A 15,928-nucleotide genomic window follows, 5' to 3' on the forward strand; every position below is an offset into this window, starting at 1 on the left:
TATACTGTTGTTAAATTGATAAAATCTCAATAAAACAATGAATAAATGCATAATTTAATTTATGAAGAATAAAACAGTTCTTTTTGTCATCAAATTATCAAATGAGAAATAAAAAGCAAAAAATTGATATGGAAAGAATATTTGGAATCTTCACATGAGCGCTGAGTTTTCCTCTGAACCAATTGTCTTTTTCCTGTAATGTTGTATCCCATATAAAGTAAACACAGGGCAAGTGGTCATATTATTTTGGATATTTAAAAAGAAGACACACTAGTTTCTATGTAGTTGATTACATTTGTCTCAGTGAGTGTTGACGACTGAGCTTTATTTTTAAATTTAATTTTTATTTTTTGAGACAGAGTCTCACTCTGTTGCTCAGGCTGGAGTGCAATGGCATGATCTTGACTCACTGCAACCTCCACCTCCTGGGTTCAAGTGATTTTCCTGTCTCAGCCTCCCGAGTACTGGGATTACAGGTGCCCACCACTACACTTGGCTAGTTTTTGTATTTTTAGTAGAGACAGGGTTTTACCGTTAGTCAGGCTGGTCTCGAACTCCTGATCTCAGGTGATCCACTAGCCTTGGCCTCCCAAAGTGCTGGGATTGCAGGCATGAGCCATCATGCCCACTGAGCTTTTTTTTATTTTTATTTGAGATGGAGTCTTGCTCTGTTGCCCAGGCTGGAGTGCGGTGGCACAATCTCAGCTCACTGCAACCTCCACCTCCCAGGTTCAAGTGATTCTTCTGCCTCAGCCTCCTGAGTAGCTGGAATTACAGGTGCCTGCCACCACATCCAGCTAATTTTTGTATTTTTAGTAAAGCAGAATTTCACCATGTTGGGCAGGCTGATCTTGAACTCTTGACCTTAAGAAGTGATCTCTGATCTGCCTGCCACAGCCTTCTAAAGTGCTGGGAATACAGGTGAGAGCCACTGTACTGGGCCCAGGACTGAGCTTTACATCAGCAGAGTTCTAATTTTGATTTTTCTTTTTTTTTTTTGAGATGGAGTTTCGCTCTTGTTGCCCAGGTTGGAGTGCAATGGTGCGATCTTGGCTCACGGAAACCTCTGCCTCCTGGGTTCAAGTGATTCTCCTGCCTCAGCCTCCCAAGTAGCTGGGATTACAGGCATGCACCACCACACCTGGCTAATTTTTTGTATTTTTAGTAGAGACAAGGTTTCTCCATGTTGGTCAATCTGATATCAAACTCTTGACCTCAGGTGATTGGCCCGACTTGGCCTCCCAAAATGCTGAGATTACAGGTGTACCCATTGCACCAGGCCCTAATTTTGATTTTTCTTTTCTACAACCTACCTGTGTGTGAGATCTCTTTTGGGTGTCAATCATTATTGCTATTTCAATATTGACTTTCTTTAGTTCTAAGAGTTTGAGCCTAGTTCTGCCAATAAGATGAAAGACTAAAGGACTGAAAAGAATGGGAATCAGAGTTTAGACATTTCTGTAAGTGTGATCCAAAGTCCAAGCTAGGTAACTTTATTTAAGGACCACCTGGCTAACTTTTTAAGTTTTCTTGAGCCTTGGTGTTTGCTTTAGTTTTTTATTTTTATTTTTATTTTTTGAGACAGAATCTTGTTCTGTCGCCAGGCTGGAATGCAGTGGAGTGATCTTGGTTCACTGCCACCTCTGCCTCCCAGGTTCAAGCAATTCTTTTGCCTCAGCCTCCTCCTAAGTAGCTGGGATTACAAGCACACACCACCACACACAGCTAATTTTTGCATTTTTAGTAGAAATGGGGTTTCACCTTGGCCAGGCTGGTCTCAAACTTCTGACCTCATGATCCGTCTGCCTTGGCCTCCCAAAGTGCTGGGATTACAGGCATGAGCCACTGTGCCGGCCTAGTATTTTTAATTTATTATTCAAATATGGTACATAATAATAAAATCAAATACAAATTCAAATAATTAAAACAGTATAGAATGTAGAAGGTAAAAGTCTTTCTCCTTTTCTTTTTTTTCTATTACCAACCCATTTCCCAAAGATAACCACTGTTTGAAATATATATTACTGATTTTCTTCTATTTAGAAACAATTGTATGTGTACATAGCTATTACACACACACAGAGACACATATATATTTGACAAAGACCATGCTAATTATATTCTATAACTTGCTTTCCCCTCCCACATAATGTAGCTGACATTTTAATGAATATATTAATAATACAGAGATAGCCCATTTTTATTAATATTCTCTTAGAAGTCATATTATGGATATAACATTTTTATATAATTGCCACTTTTAAATGGATTGTCTTTTTTCTTCCATTCTTTTTTCCTTCTTCTTTTTTTGCTATTATAGCCTGAATTCTGATATTATTTTTTGAGGTAATGCTTTAGAAATCTCTACTTGGCAATTATCTGGCACATTAAACACCATACTTTTTTTTTAGCAGCTTAAAACAACAGTAAGTTTTAAAATACTATTTAATAAAGGATATAGTAATTTTAAGGCACTCATAAAATTATAAAAATAACAAAAACATAAAAGTAATAGAAAATATAACAATACAAAGAATAAAAATCATTTATAAATGTACCCTTTTTTTCCAGGTATATATGTAGGCTTCCATAAACAAATGCAATTAGAAATTTACAATTCTCAGGCCAGGCACGGTGACTCACCCCTGTAATCCCAGCACTTTGGAAGGCTGAGGTGGGTGGATCAGCGGAAGTCAGGAGTTCAAGACCGGCCTGGCAAACATGGTGAAACCCTGTCTTTACTAAAAATACAAATATTAGCAGGGCATGGTGGCGCATGCCTGTAATCTCACCTACTCAGGAGGCTGAGGCAGGAGAATCACATGAACCTGGGAGGTAGAGTTTGCAATGACCAATATTGCTCCCTTGCACTCCAGCTTGGGCAACAAGAGCAAAACTCCATCTCAAAAAAAAAAGAAAATTACAATTCTCTTCAAAATAATTACTTTACATGGCTGCTTTTGATGACTGGTTATTTTGGATTGCTATGAATCAGAAGGTGATTTTTGTTTTTCTGTTTGTGATTTTATTTCCAGCTACCCAGATAGTGATACCTCCTGTAGACAAGGAAGCTGAGTCATTGTATCAAGGAAAGGAAGAACTGTTTTCCCAAACAGAAGTTAAAACATTCTTGGAAGCCTTACCGGTAGGTTCAGTGGTGTGCTGGTCATTGTTTAACAACCAGCTCCATCTTCCAACCCCAAAAAGAAAAAGAGAGGCCCCAGTTTGTACCATTTGCTGTATATGCTCCCGCCGTGGTGATTTCAAGGAAACAACATGATATTAACCAGAGTGCACATTTTCTGAAAATTTAACAATTGGCTCTCGCTAGCTGACTAGTGAGAGGTAGTTAGTGTGAGCTCTCACTAGTTAGTCTGAGCTTATTCCACACATCCCTGAGTTGTTTTGAAATGGTTTCTCTGTTCTTATCTGTGGGATGCAATTAGACTTGGCTTCAGGGACATAAAATCTATGGAGTACAGGACACCTAGCAGTAATTCCAGAGTTCAAATGCAGACCTTTGTTTAATGCTCTGCTGTTACTGCTTTGAAATTCTTAATGTATTGAACAAGAGGTTTGCCAAGCATGTTGCTGGGCAACCCAGAGGACAAGAAGTGTGTTTCTGGTTTCTGGGTGCTCAGCTCTGAAAGGATGGGTGGAAGGGGAAACACTGGGAGAGTCTGCAGTCTGTTCCTCACAATGTGATCATGATCCCTGGGAGCTTGGAAACCACTGTTCTACTTTCTCTCTATATAAATTAGACTCCTTAGGGTACCTCATATAAGTGGAATCATACAATATTTGTTCTTTTGTGACTAGCTCATTTCACTTAACGTAATGTCTTCGGGGTTCATCTAAGTTGTAGCATATCTCAGAATTTTCTTCTTTCTAAAGGCTGAATAATATTCCACTGTGTGTATATAAAGTATATCCTCACTTAACAGCATTGATAGATTTTTGGAAACTGACTTTAAGTGATAGCACACTGTATAATGTATTTATTTTTATTTTTAAATTTTTTGGTAGAGATGGGGTCTCACTCTGTTGCCCAGGCTGGTCTCAAACTCTTGGGCTCAAGCAAACCTCCTGCCTTATCCTCCTAAAGTGCTAAGATTACAGCAGTGAACCACCATGCTCAGCCACATACCATATAATAAAACCAATTTTACCATTGGCTAATTGATATAAACAAGAGTTGGCCCGGCATGCTGGCCCACACCTGTAATCCCAGCACTTTGAGAGGCCAAGGTGGGTGGATTACTTGAGGCCAGGAGTTCGAGACCAGCCTTGCCAAAACCCCATCTCTACTAAAAATACAAAGATTAGCCGGGTGTGGTGGCGCACACCTATTATCCCAGCTACTCAGGAGGCTGAGGCACAAGAATTGCTTGAACCTGGAAGGCAGAGGTTGCTATGAGCTGAGATTGCATCATTGCACTCCAGCCTGGGTGACAGAGTTAGACCCTGTCTCAAAAAACAATAACAAAAATAATCCCTAAGATTTAAGTTCCTACAGCATACAGTTCATTGTTTCACTGAAAGTCGGAGTTACCAAGAACCTATGGATGACTCTGAGTGAGGACTCAGTCTACCACGTTTTGTTATCCGCTCGTCCACTGATGGACTCTTGGGCTGCTGCCACCTTTTGACTATTTTTAAGAACGCTGCTAAGAATATCAGTGTGAAAATATCTCTTTGAGATGCGGCTTTCAGTTCTTTTGGGTACGTACCCATGGTGGATTATATAGTCATTCTATTTTCAGTGTTTTTGAGGAACCTTCATACTATTTTACGCAGTGACTACTGTTTGACATTTCCACCAACTGTGCACAAGGGTTCCAGTTTCTCCACATCCTCAGCAACACTTCCTCACCAAAACCTAATCTTTTCTTTTGATAGTAGCCATCCTTGTGGTTTTGATTTGCATTTCCTTGATTTCCTTCTATTTTCTTTTCCTTTTGATAGTAGCCATTCCTTGTGGTTTTGATGCAAATTAAGGAAATGCAAATAAAAACCACAAGGATTTGGTTTTGTGGTTGTTGATCATCTTTCCCATGTGCTTTTAGGCCATTTGTATATCTTCTTTAGAGAAGTGTCTGTCTAAGTCCTTTGCTCATTTTCTAGTTGGGTTGTTTGTAGAAGTTTTATTTTATTTATTTTTTTTGAGATTGAGTCTCACTCTGTCACCCAGGCTGGAGTGCAGTGACACAATCTTGGCTCACTGCAACCTCCACCTCCCTGGTTCAAGTGATTCTCCTGCCTCAGCCTCCTGTAATACCAAATAGCTGGTATTACAGGTGTGCGCCACCACACCTGGCTAATTTTTGTATTTTTAATAGAGACAGGGTTTCACTAAGTTGGCCAGGCTAGTCTCGGACTCCTGACCTCAAGTGATCTGCCCACCTTGGCCTCCCAAAGTGCTGGGATTACAGATGTGAGCCACCATGCCCGGCCTTTATTTTTTATTCTTAAAAATTGTTTTATGGCTTCTTTACAACTGTCATGGTCTCATATTTTTAGTTATGATTTTTAGATTTAAAAATAATTTCAATTTTATAGAAAAGTTGTAAGAATGTGAATAATACAAAGAACACCTATGTACTGTTTTCCTAGATTCACCTACCTGTTGTCGATGTTTTACCCCATTTGCTTTATTATTTTGTGCATTCACTCATACTTGTGCTCTTTTTCTGTCTCCACACACAAATTTTTTTTCTGAACTTTTTGAGAGTAAGTTGCATATATCATGGCCCTTTACTCCTAAACATTTTGGTGTGTATTTCCTAATAACAAGGATATTCTTTTATAGAGCTATAATACAATTATCAATGCCAGGAAAGTTACGTTAATATAATACTTTTATCAAATCAATGGTCCATATTCCAATTTTGTCTGTTGAACCCAATAATGTCCTTGACAGTTCATCCAGCACAAAATTCCACCTAAGATCATATGTAAATACAGCTGGGTACAGTGTATTTACCCCTGGGTAAGGCTGGGTACATTGGCTCACACCTGTAATCCTAGCACTTTGGGAGGTCGAGGTGGGAGGACCACTTGAGACCAGGAGTTTGAGACAAGCCTGGGCAACATAGTGAGACCCTCTCTAAAAGAAAATAATAAAAATTAAAAATACAATATAATACAATGCAATATTGTAATTAGTTGTCATGATCCTTTAGTCATCTTTACTCTTTTTTTTCTATTTTTTTGAGGGGGCATAGAGCCTCCCTCTGTCTCCCAGGCTGAAGTGTAGTGGCATGATCTTGGCTCACTATAACCTCCACCTCCTGGGTTAAAGCAATTCTTGTGCCTCAGCCTCTTGAGTATCTGAGATTACAGGCATGTGCCACCACGTTTGGCTAATTTTTGTATTTTTAGTAGAGATGGGGTTTCACCATGTTGGCCAGGCTGGTCTCAAACTCCTGACCTAAGTGATCTGCCTGCCTCAGCCTCCCAAAGAGCTGGGATTACAGGCATGAGCCACCACACCTGGCTTCGTCTCCTTTAATCTTGAACATTTCCATAGCTTTTATGCCATTTAATTTCCTCTTTTATGCCATCAAGACTTTATTTATTTATTTATTTGGAGACGGAGTCTTGCTCTGTAGCCTAGGCTGGAGTGTAGTGGCTTGACTCTGCCTCCTGGGTACCAGTTCAAGCAATTCTTCTGCCTCAGCCTCCTGAGTAGCTGGGATAAAAGGAACATGCCACCATGCCCAGCTAATTTTTATATTTTTAGTAGAGATGGGGTTTCACCATGTTGGCCAGGCTGGTCTTGAACTCCTGACCTTGTGATCCACCCACCTCAGCCTCCCAAAGTGCTGGGATGACAGGCATGAGCCACCGCACCCAGCCGCCATTGAGACTTTTGAAGAATGCAGTCACTCCTCCCACCTTTCATTAAGTAGAATTTTGTTTATCTTTGGTACGTGTGGTGTTTCTTCACAATTAGATTCAAGACATACATTCTAGCCAGAATATCACAGAAGTGGTGTGTTTTTCTCAGGGCATCCCGTTTGTAGGCACAAGATGTCCATCTGCCCTCCAATTCGTGATGCTAATTTTGATTGTTTGGTTTTCTGATATCTTCACTCTGTAGTTAATTTTTATATAGTTACTATTTTTCCCCCCATACAATTAATAAGCAAGTGCTGGAGAGATATTTTAAGATTCTGTAAATATCCTGCTGCACATGAGAAGTTTCCCCTAGATTGAGTGTTCACTGATGATTCTTGCGTGATCCAGCATTTGCGATGTTGGTTGTAAAGCAATGCTTTTCCGACTCCAGTATTCTCTCCACATTTGTAAGTTGGCTCTCAGCATTCTACTGTAAAGAAGGACCCTCCTGTCTCCCCAGGAAGGTGTTCTTGTTTTTTTAAATAAAGGAGACAGTGGAAACTGGTCAGATGACCTGTAGCTCCTGGAGTTTGGCAAAGGCTGGGCAAATGCTCCACCTGAAGACTGTGCAGCAGCCAGGAAGTGACACAGAACAGGAAGGTTTGCTCTGTGGCTCTTGCCCTGAAGCCGATTCAGCAGGTGGAGGTATTTAGGCATTTGAGGGAATCTCAGCTTTGGGAGGGCACTTTGTAAGTGATCTTAAGAGATTAAGTGCATCCTTAATTAAAAGAAACACCTCTGCCTGCTTGCTGTGAGTTTATTTGAATTCCGTATCTCCCCCAAAGGGAAATAACACAAAATTGCAATTATTTATAAAAGCCTAAATTGGCTTCTTTTCTCTAGGAAAATAGCCCTTGATTCAATTAATTCCAGTCCTAGAAAAGCGCTTAGACATCTAATTGAGGTATTGAGGGAGGGAGGCTGCTCCCCTTGATTCTGTTACTGTAATCCACTTAAACTGACATTTATGGGCAACTCCCTGACCCTGGGCACAACTTTGTTTAGAGCGTTGCAAACCCCTCCCCACTCCCCACTCCTCCCTCCCCCAGAAGCTCTTTATTTTAAAATTTTATTTCATTTTATTATTTTTTTGAGATGGAGTCTTGCTCTGTTGCCCAGGCTGGAGTGCAATGGCACAATCTCAATGCAACCTCGCCTGCCAAGTTCAAATGATTCTTGTGCCTTAGCCTTCCTAGTAGCTGGGATTACAGGTGTGCGCCACCATGCTCAGCTAATTTTTTTTTTTTTTTTTGTATTTTTAGTAGAGACAGGGTTTCATTATGTTGATCTCAGGTGATCCACCCTCCTCAGCCTCCCATGAGTGCTGGGGTTCCAGGCATGAGCCTGGCCATCCCAGAAGCTCTTTAAAACGTGGTTTTCCAGCACTAACATTTTAGGATTCCCTAATTCTAAGTTAAATTGCCTGCTAAACCTAACTCTTCCCACCCACTTTTTCAAGTAGGTTTGTACTCAGATACTGATGTGCATGTAGACAGACAGACACATACACACCCACACACACACACACACACACACACATACATTCTGCTCTTTGTCTTTGAGAAATCCAGTGGTTTCTAAAGGTGCATGGCTCAGCTGTGGCCTCTGAAGCAATGTGATTCTGCTGACATGGGATGACTCTGGCCACAGCACGTGCAGTGTGGGGATAGTTGTGGCAGTGCTGGAGGTGTGGGAGGACTGCAGCACAGGACCTCACATGTTTTCACACACTCTTAGGGTTGGAAGGTGTCTTAAAAGTTATCTGGGCAGCCCTTCCTCTCTCCATCAAGTGATGAATAAAATATAACTTGGTGAAACATCTCATGTTTCTTAAGCACCTGAAGATTTTAAAAAAAAATTTTATTGGGCTCAATGAGAAGAGACTCTCATTGAATTTTAAGCAACATCTCCTAATTTGTTGAAAAATTAAATTGATATATATATATATATATATATATATATATATATTTTTTTTTTTTTAATTGAGATGGAGTTTCACTCTTGTTGCCCAGGCTGGAGTACAATGGTGCTATCTTGGCTCACTGCAACCTCTGCCTCCCAGGTTCAAGTGATTCTCCTGCCTCAGCCTCCCGAGTAGCTGGGATTAAAGGTACCCGCCACCATGCCTGGCTAATTTTTTGTATGTTTAGTAGAGACAGTGTTTCACCATGTTGGCCAGGCTGATTTTGAACTCCTGACTTCAGGTGATCTCCCGCCTCTGCTCCCAAAGTTCTGGGATTACAGGCATGACCCACCACGCCCAGCCAAATAGATATTTTTAAGTGTGACACAAGATTTTCTTAAGGAGAGGCATGCCTCTCGTTGGAGGAGACCTAACACCTTCTTCTTAATAAGGCCTTATTGGACTCCTCTTGAAAACAATCAAAAGAAGTTGAAAGATGACTGAGTGTGGCTAGGCTGTGCAACATTCATTCATTCATTCATTCCTCTTTGACATAGATACTTAAGAGGTGTCAGCAGAGGATGCAACATTCTCAGGAGAAGAAAGACAGACTAGACCTTAAAGCTTTTTTTCTAGTCCCTGTTCTGGCTGACTTTTTCAGCCAGGGGAAGAACAAATCAAGGAGAGCTAAGGTCTGAAGGGGCTGGGCAGAGCCTGCTGCTGTGTCTGCATTCCCTTTAGTCCTGAAGACTCACTCAAGTACTGGACAAAACCAGACGGCAGCCTGGCCAGGCTCTTGTCTGCCGCTTGGAAGGAATCTAGGATTCTGCAGGAAGGGAACAGTGGCTTGTGAAAAGAACGGCAGGAAGCCTTTTGGAGAGTGAAACTAAGCCTCCTTTGCATTTGTTTTCCCCAGAGCTGGGAATTTTTTTTTTTTTTTTTTAGACAGTCTTGGTCTGTTGCCCAGGCTGAAGTACAGTGACATGATCTCAGCATGCTGCAACCTCTGCCTCCCAGGTTCAAGTGATTCTCCTGCCTCAGCCTCTCAAGTAGCTGGAATGACAGGCATGTGCCACCACTCCTGGCTATTTTTTTTTTTTTTTTTGTATTTTTAGTAGATATGGGGTTTCACTATATTGGCCAAGCTGGTCTTGAATTCCTGACCTCGTGATCCACCCACTTTGACCTCCCAAATGAGATTACAGGTGTGAGCCACCACACCTGGCCAGAGATGGGAAATCATAGTATTGTGCAGCCCAGAAGGCTGGGGGCTCCAGCAGGGAGGCATTCCCAGGAACTTGGGGGTGATTTGTTGGTTCCCTCACGCAGGTCAGGGCCAGCCCTTCCCCAACACCTTGCTCATGTTCCCTTGGGGGCTTTCTGCTGCAGGCTGATGGCTGAGGGTCATGGGGGAAGGGAGTGGTGGTGAATGGGGAGGAGGACACAAAAAAGACAGGGTCCTAGACTTTGTTTTAATTTTGTATTTAATTATATAAAACATTAACGTATGCCAAAGTAGTCTATATTGCATCCTTGCCTCTCCTTCTCCCTCAATTACCATTTTTATTTGTTTTTTGATTTATCCTATTGTCACTTTTGAAAAAAGTCCAACTCATATCTTCTCTTTATTACAAAAGAGGTAGTGTACTCAAATACCATTTCGTTCTCCTTTCTCCATGTGACAGCACCCCTGGAGACGTCTATAGAGTCTGTCCTCGGCATCTCACCCCACTGTGTGGACATATCGTAGTTTTTTCAGTCGCTTCCTATTGGTGTACATTAGGCTATTTTAAGTCCTTAGTGCAAATAATGCTGCAATGAATAAATACCCTTGAGCATATGTCACACTTTGTTTTTGCCAGTGCGTCTTTGTGAACTTTCTCTTTTGGATGAGAGAGCTGGTTCTCTTCCCATCTCCTGCCAATGACCTTTTCTGTGGCTGGGGATTAGATATCTGTCCTTCCCTCCATCAAGTCTAGTTTTTGTTTCTCATCCAACTGTGTGAATTTCCTACATTTCATGGATTTTTTTGTTTGTTTTCTCAACAGGAGGAGCCCTGGAAAAATAAGCATGGAAGGAGTGATGGTAGGTGTTTCTAATACACTTTTTACAACTTAGATCAGTATGGCAGGGGTAGATATATTTGATATATATGAAGGAATTTCAGGTGACTTGGAAAAGAAGGTTTACAGATAATGGAGAATTCATTTTCTATTCCAATTCAAGGCAAGACATTGAATGCATGTTTTACACTAGGCTTTTCTATGGCCGTATGGAGAGGGCTGCGTGGTTTCTGCTCTGAATGCCTAGTGTAGCAGATTCTAGAAAGTGCAGACAGCTGCTCTCCCTCTACCCTTCAGAATTAGGTCACTCTCTGTGTAGCAGAAACAGCCCCCAGCAGGGCTGGAGCCTTCAGGCCAGCACTGACAGTGGAACATGCAGTCTGGGTGGGTGTCCTTTATGGAGTGCTTCCAGATGTTGATTCAGAGGGAGAGAAGAAACTAGAGGAGGGACCTGAGGATGGTGTGTTTAGTTCCCTGAATCCCTGCTCAGAAACCAAAACCTTAAGCAAGTATTCCAGAATCTGCCATCGGGCTAAACTGCTTATGAACAAACAGGCTTTGGTGAAGTCTTTCTGTGGTATATAGAGTTTGTCACAGCCCATTCCTCATTTTTTTTTTTCTGGAAAATTAACCTTCAGAGTCCAAGACATACAACTTTGCTAGCCATCTGTCATTTTGCCTAACATGGAGGTGGTGTGCTATGATGTTGATAACATTGGCTCGGTTACCATTATGAAGCCCTTGTCATGTACCAGGCACTGTTCAGAGAGATTCCAGGGAGTATGTCATTTAATCCTCCAATCACTGTACTGCTGTTATTCTCACCAGTGAGGAAACCAAGACCCATGAAATCTAGTGCTTTGTTTGCACTGCAGCTAAAAAGAAGTGAAGCTGGGATTTGAACCCAGCAGTCTGAGTCTGGTTCCAGAGCTAGCTCTCCTAAGGCCAGGCTCTTCCGCTATCTACTTATGTGAGCTCAGGCGACCACTTCACCCCTCTGAGGAATAAGGCAGTTTCTTTCAGCTTTACAACTCTGCGTGGCTTCCAACATTTAGACGTGGCTTCCCCTGGAGTGTTACCTTCTCCCATGGTGAGGAGAAATTTATAGGTGCTTGAGCCACTGCAGTGTGGATCTCTTTTGCTGTGTTTTCTGGTCTGGAGAGTATGGACTTGCTCAGCCTGAGCTAAGCCTGAGGATTGATCCTTAGCAGTAGTTAATAACTAACTCATGCCCCAGAGATAAGGATAGAGTTTGGTGGATTCTACTACAAACTTTCTACAAGAGGAAAAAGAAAACTGTTTCATGTTACATTTCCCTGTTAGTGCCACATGACAAATAACCCATCCTTGACCTTCTCTCTGTAATAGTGTCTTTTCCAGAAGAATCAGGGAGTTTGCAAGAACACTTCAAAGCAGTATGATCCTCAGCTGATGCCAAACTGGAACCTTCTTTTTTCTCTTCTATTTCTTTTTTCTTTTTTTTGAGACAGGGTCTCACTCTGTTGCCAGGCTGGAGTGCTGTAGTATAATCACAGCTCACTGCAGCCTTGACTTCTCGGGCTCAGGTGAACCACCCACCTCAATGTCCCAGGAAGTTGGAACTACAGGCATGTGTCACCACGCCCAGATAATTTTTTATATATTTTTTTCTAGAGATGGGGGTCTCACTAAGTTTTCCAAGCTGGTCTTGAACTCTTGGGCTCAGGTGATCTGCCCGTCTTGGCCTCCCAAAGTACTGGGATTACAGACATGAACCACCACACCCAGCCTCCCTCTTTTTTCTTCTCGAGGTCCACCTAGCCTCTGTATATCCAGTAACAGATAAATGCCTGCTCAACCCAACAATGCTTGAGTTGGAATTCTTGAGATGATCCATGGGATTTTAATTAATTTCCCACCCTATCCCTGCCAGCAGCATAGTTTCCAACCTGGACAAAGCAAAAAGGAATGCAAAGACACATCAGCCTCTCCTGTTAGGAAGGGCATGGTGGCTGAATTTGTCTGAGGAGGGCCTCGAGATAAAAATAATCCTCCAGAATTAGATTTGATGTCAGAAAATTATTAGTGAGGAAATCTAAGTGCTTGGGGAAGATATTTGGAGTCTGAGTACCTCTCTTTCTAGGTAACAGAGCCACAAATGGTGCACCAAGCCTGGTCTCCAGGAGGATGCAAGGAGCATCTGCTGACCCTCCCAATTTTGAAACCAGCACAAAGGTCTGGATGGTTTCTTTTTTTCTTTTTTTAATTAAAAAATGTTTTTCCAATGCAATCAAAAGGATGGTTTCTTTAGGTGCTCTCTCCGTAGGGTCCGGCCTTTGATGGCTTTGAGGGCTCAGAGCAGTTTGTTTCTGATATGTTTCTCCCTCTCTCTGTAATTACCTCTGTTCTTCCCACTTTTTCTACATCAATCAGAAGTGATTGATACCTTGGACTGTGGAGGAAATGCTGTTGCACTGTGAGTCCTGCATTCCCTTTGGGTTATTTCTGGAGAGGGAAGTTTCTTTTCTTATCCACTGAAGTCTCTTATTTTCTGCTTGGATAAAGATGTATCATGATTTCAAGGATGATTTTAGCTCCACAGAGGCTCTGCTAAAGTCAGCTCAGCTAATTTGCAATCACATGCTGTTTACAACAGTCTTCAGAAATAATTGCGCATATTTTTAAATTCCTACTGTGAAAATGTATATATTTATATTTATATACAAAGATGGCAGTCTCACTATGTTGCCCAGGCTGGTCCTGAACTCTTAGGCTCAAAGGATTCTCCTGCCTCAGCCACCTGAGTACCACCATGCCAGCTTGCATATTATTTTTATATTCAGAAATAAAGTTACAAAAGAGATTTCTCTTTTTTTGAAGGCATTAGGTCACTCCAGAAGTATACCATCTGAAAAAAATCTCTGATATTTATGTCGTCTCATGAAACCCTTGCGTATGCTTTCTTCATTCATGTTGCTAATATGAAAATGAAGATGCTTTTGCATAAACCCTGGGTTTGACAATATTAAAATACATATTCAATTTTTTAACTTTCATAACTGAGCTTTTCCAGTCAAACTGGGCAAAGTCTGATTTTAATTAGGACCTGGTATTCTTCCTTGGAATTAATTAGCTAATTCCACACTAGAGCCAGTATTTTTTTTTTTTTTGAGGCAGAGTCTTACTCTGTCACCCAGGCTGGAGTACAGTGGCATAATCTTGGCTCACTGCAACCTCCGCCTCTCGAGTTCTAGCGGTTCTTCTGCCTCAGCTTCCCAAGTAGCTGGGATTACAGGCATGTGCCACCATGCCCAGCTAATTTTTGTAATTTTAGTAGAGATAGTGTTTCACCATATTGGCCAGGCTGGTCTTGAACTCCTGACCTCATGATCCACCCATCTTGGCCTCCCAAAGTGCTGGAATTACAGGTGTGAGCCACTACACCCGGCCAGAGCCAGGATCTTGAGAACTCTCTGCCTCTGATACTGGGGAGTGGCATCTTGTAAAAAAGGAAGTGTCTGATCTTTAGTGCAAATGAAATTTATCCTTTGTCCTGGGCTCTAGAACTTAAAAAGGAATCTTTGAAATTTTATTCAGATCACCTTGTGCAGTAAAACTGAGTTGCAGAGTGGTCAGAATTCCTAGTCTTTCAATATGTGACTTTAGAAATAATGCGGCATAAATATTCCAAGGAGTTTAGACTAGAGTATAGAAACATGGTTTTGGCCAGGCATGATGGCTCACGCCTGTAATCCCAGCACTTTGGGAGGCTGAGGTGGGTGGATCACTTGAGGAGTTTGAGACCAGCCTGGCCAACATGGTGAAACCCTGCCTCTACCAAAAATACAAAAATTATCTGGGCTTGGTGGTGGGTACCTGTAATCCCAGCTACTTGGGAGGGTGAGGCAGGAGGATCCTTTGAAAGTGGGAGGTAGGGGTTGCAGTGAGCTGAGATGGTGTCACTGCATTCCAGCCTGGGCAACAAAAGGAAGACTCTCTCAAAAAAACCCAAAAACCATGGTTTAAACAACTGGCACGAGGAGATACATCCTGCTCTTCCTCACAACGGATACCACTGGAGAGGTTAGTTAGAAACATTTAAGGCCCTAAGATGAGGATCCCTTCTAAGTGGTTCTATCTGTTCTTCAAGGCGGCAGCTGTGTACAGGATGAATCGGAAGCACAGAGGCCACTGTGTCATTGTCAACAACCACAGCTTTACCTCCCTGAAGGATAGACGAGGAACCTATAAAGATGCTGGTAAGAAAGTCTGGAATAGTTTATCAAATGCAAATTGGGGATCTTAAAAATATTTTTTATTTTCACATTTTCTTTCTGTGACTTTTATCTCCCATATACATATAAGGATGATATCATGTTTCTGAGTCTCTTATATATCCCTGGGGCAGCATCAATCTGCTGAAGAGTGGTAAGAATTTCTGACTGTTTACAACTCTGAATAGGGGAGAGCATGTACCGGGGAGAGCATGCTGGATTGATATGAGAAAACCTGGGTGTGAGCTCCAGCTCCACCACTACCTAGGTTTGTGATGGTTGGAGAGTCGAGAGACCTTGGCTTCTTCAACTGTGGAACAGGATGAAACATTGGCCATGGCCAATTTTCAGGACTGTTGTGACGACGCTGGCTATTACATGATAAGAGATTCATTGTAAGATTTTATTTTTATGAAAATAAAAATGGCCAGGCATGGTGGCTCACACCTGTAATCCCAGCACTTTGGAAGGCTGAGGCGGGCAGATCATGAGGTCAAGAGATACAGACCATCCTGGCCAACATGGTGAAACCCCAACTCTAATGATAAGACAAAAATTAGCTGGGTGTGGTGGTGCCTGCCTATAGTCCCAGCTACTCGTGAGGCTGAGGCAGGAGAATTGCTTGAACCCGGGTGGCGGATGTTGCAGTGAGCCAAGATCACGCCACTGCACTCCAGCCTGGCGACAGAGTAAGACTCTGTCTCAAAAAAAAAAAAAAGGTAATTTAAAGCTTTAGGTCTTTTGCTGTGCAATTTTTGTAACTATTATCATTGTTTCAGTTCTGGGTATTTTTTTTTTTTTTTTGAGAC

At 41.8% G+C, this 15,928-nt stretch overlaps 1 protein-coding gene across 2 annotated transcripts in view; it reads left to right on the forward strand.

Annotated features, from left to right (window-relative positions):
• The window catches only part of CASP10 (caspase 10), a 42,476-nt gene that overhangs the window by 17,150 nt on the left and 9,398 nt on the right, over positions 1 to 15,928 (forward strand). For both annotated transcript variants that reach the window (XR_001912325.4, XM_002749624.6), the window contains exons 5-8: positions 3,036 to 3,145; positions 10,852 to 10,888; positions 12,989 to 13,080; positions 14,996 to 15,104. Coding sequence is in view for 1 of the 2 variants with exons in the window: in XM_002749624.6 (XP_002749670.1) it covers positions 3,036 to 3,145; positions 10,852 to 10,888; positions 12,989 to 13,080; positions 14,996 to 15,104 (348 nt within the window). In the remaining variant the exon portion in view is untranslated. The remainder of the gene's footprint in view (positions 1 to 3,035; positions 3,146 to 10,851; positions 10,889 to 12,988; positions 13,081 to 14,995; positions 15,105 to 15,928) is intronic.

Source organism: Callithrix jacchus, chromosome 6 (genome assembly GCF_049354715.1).
Source record: "Callithrix jacchus isolate 240 chromosome 6, calJac240_pri, whole genome shotgun sequence".
Classification (NCBI taxonomy): Eukaryota; Metazoa; Chordata; class Mammalia; order Primates; family Cebidae; genus Callithrix; species Callithrix jacchus.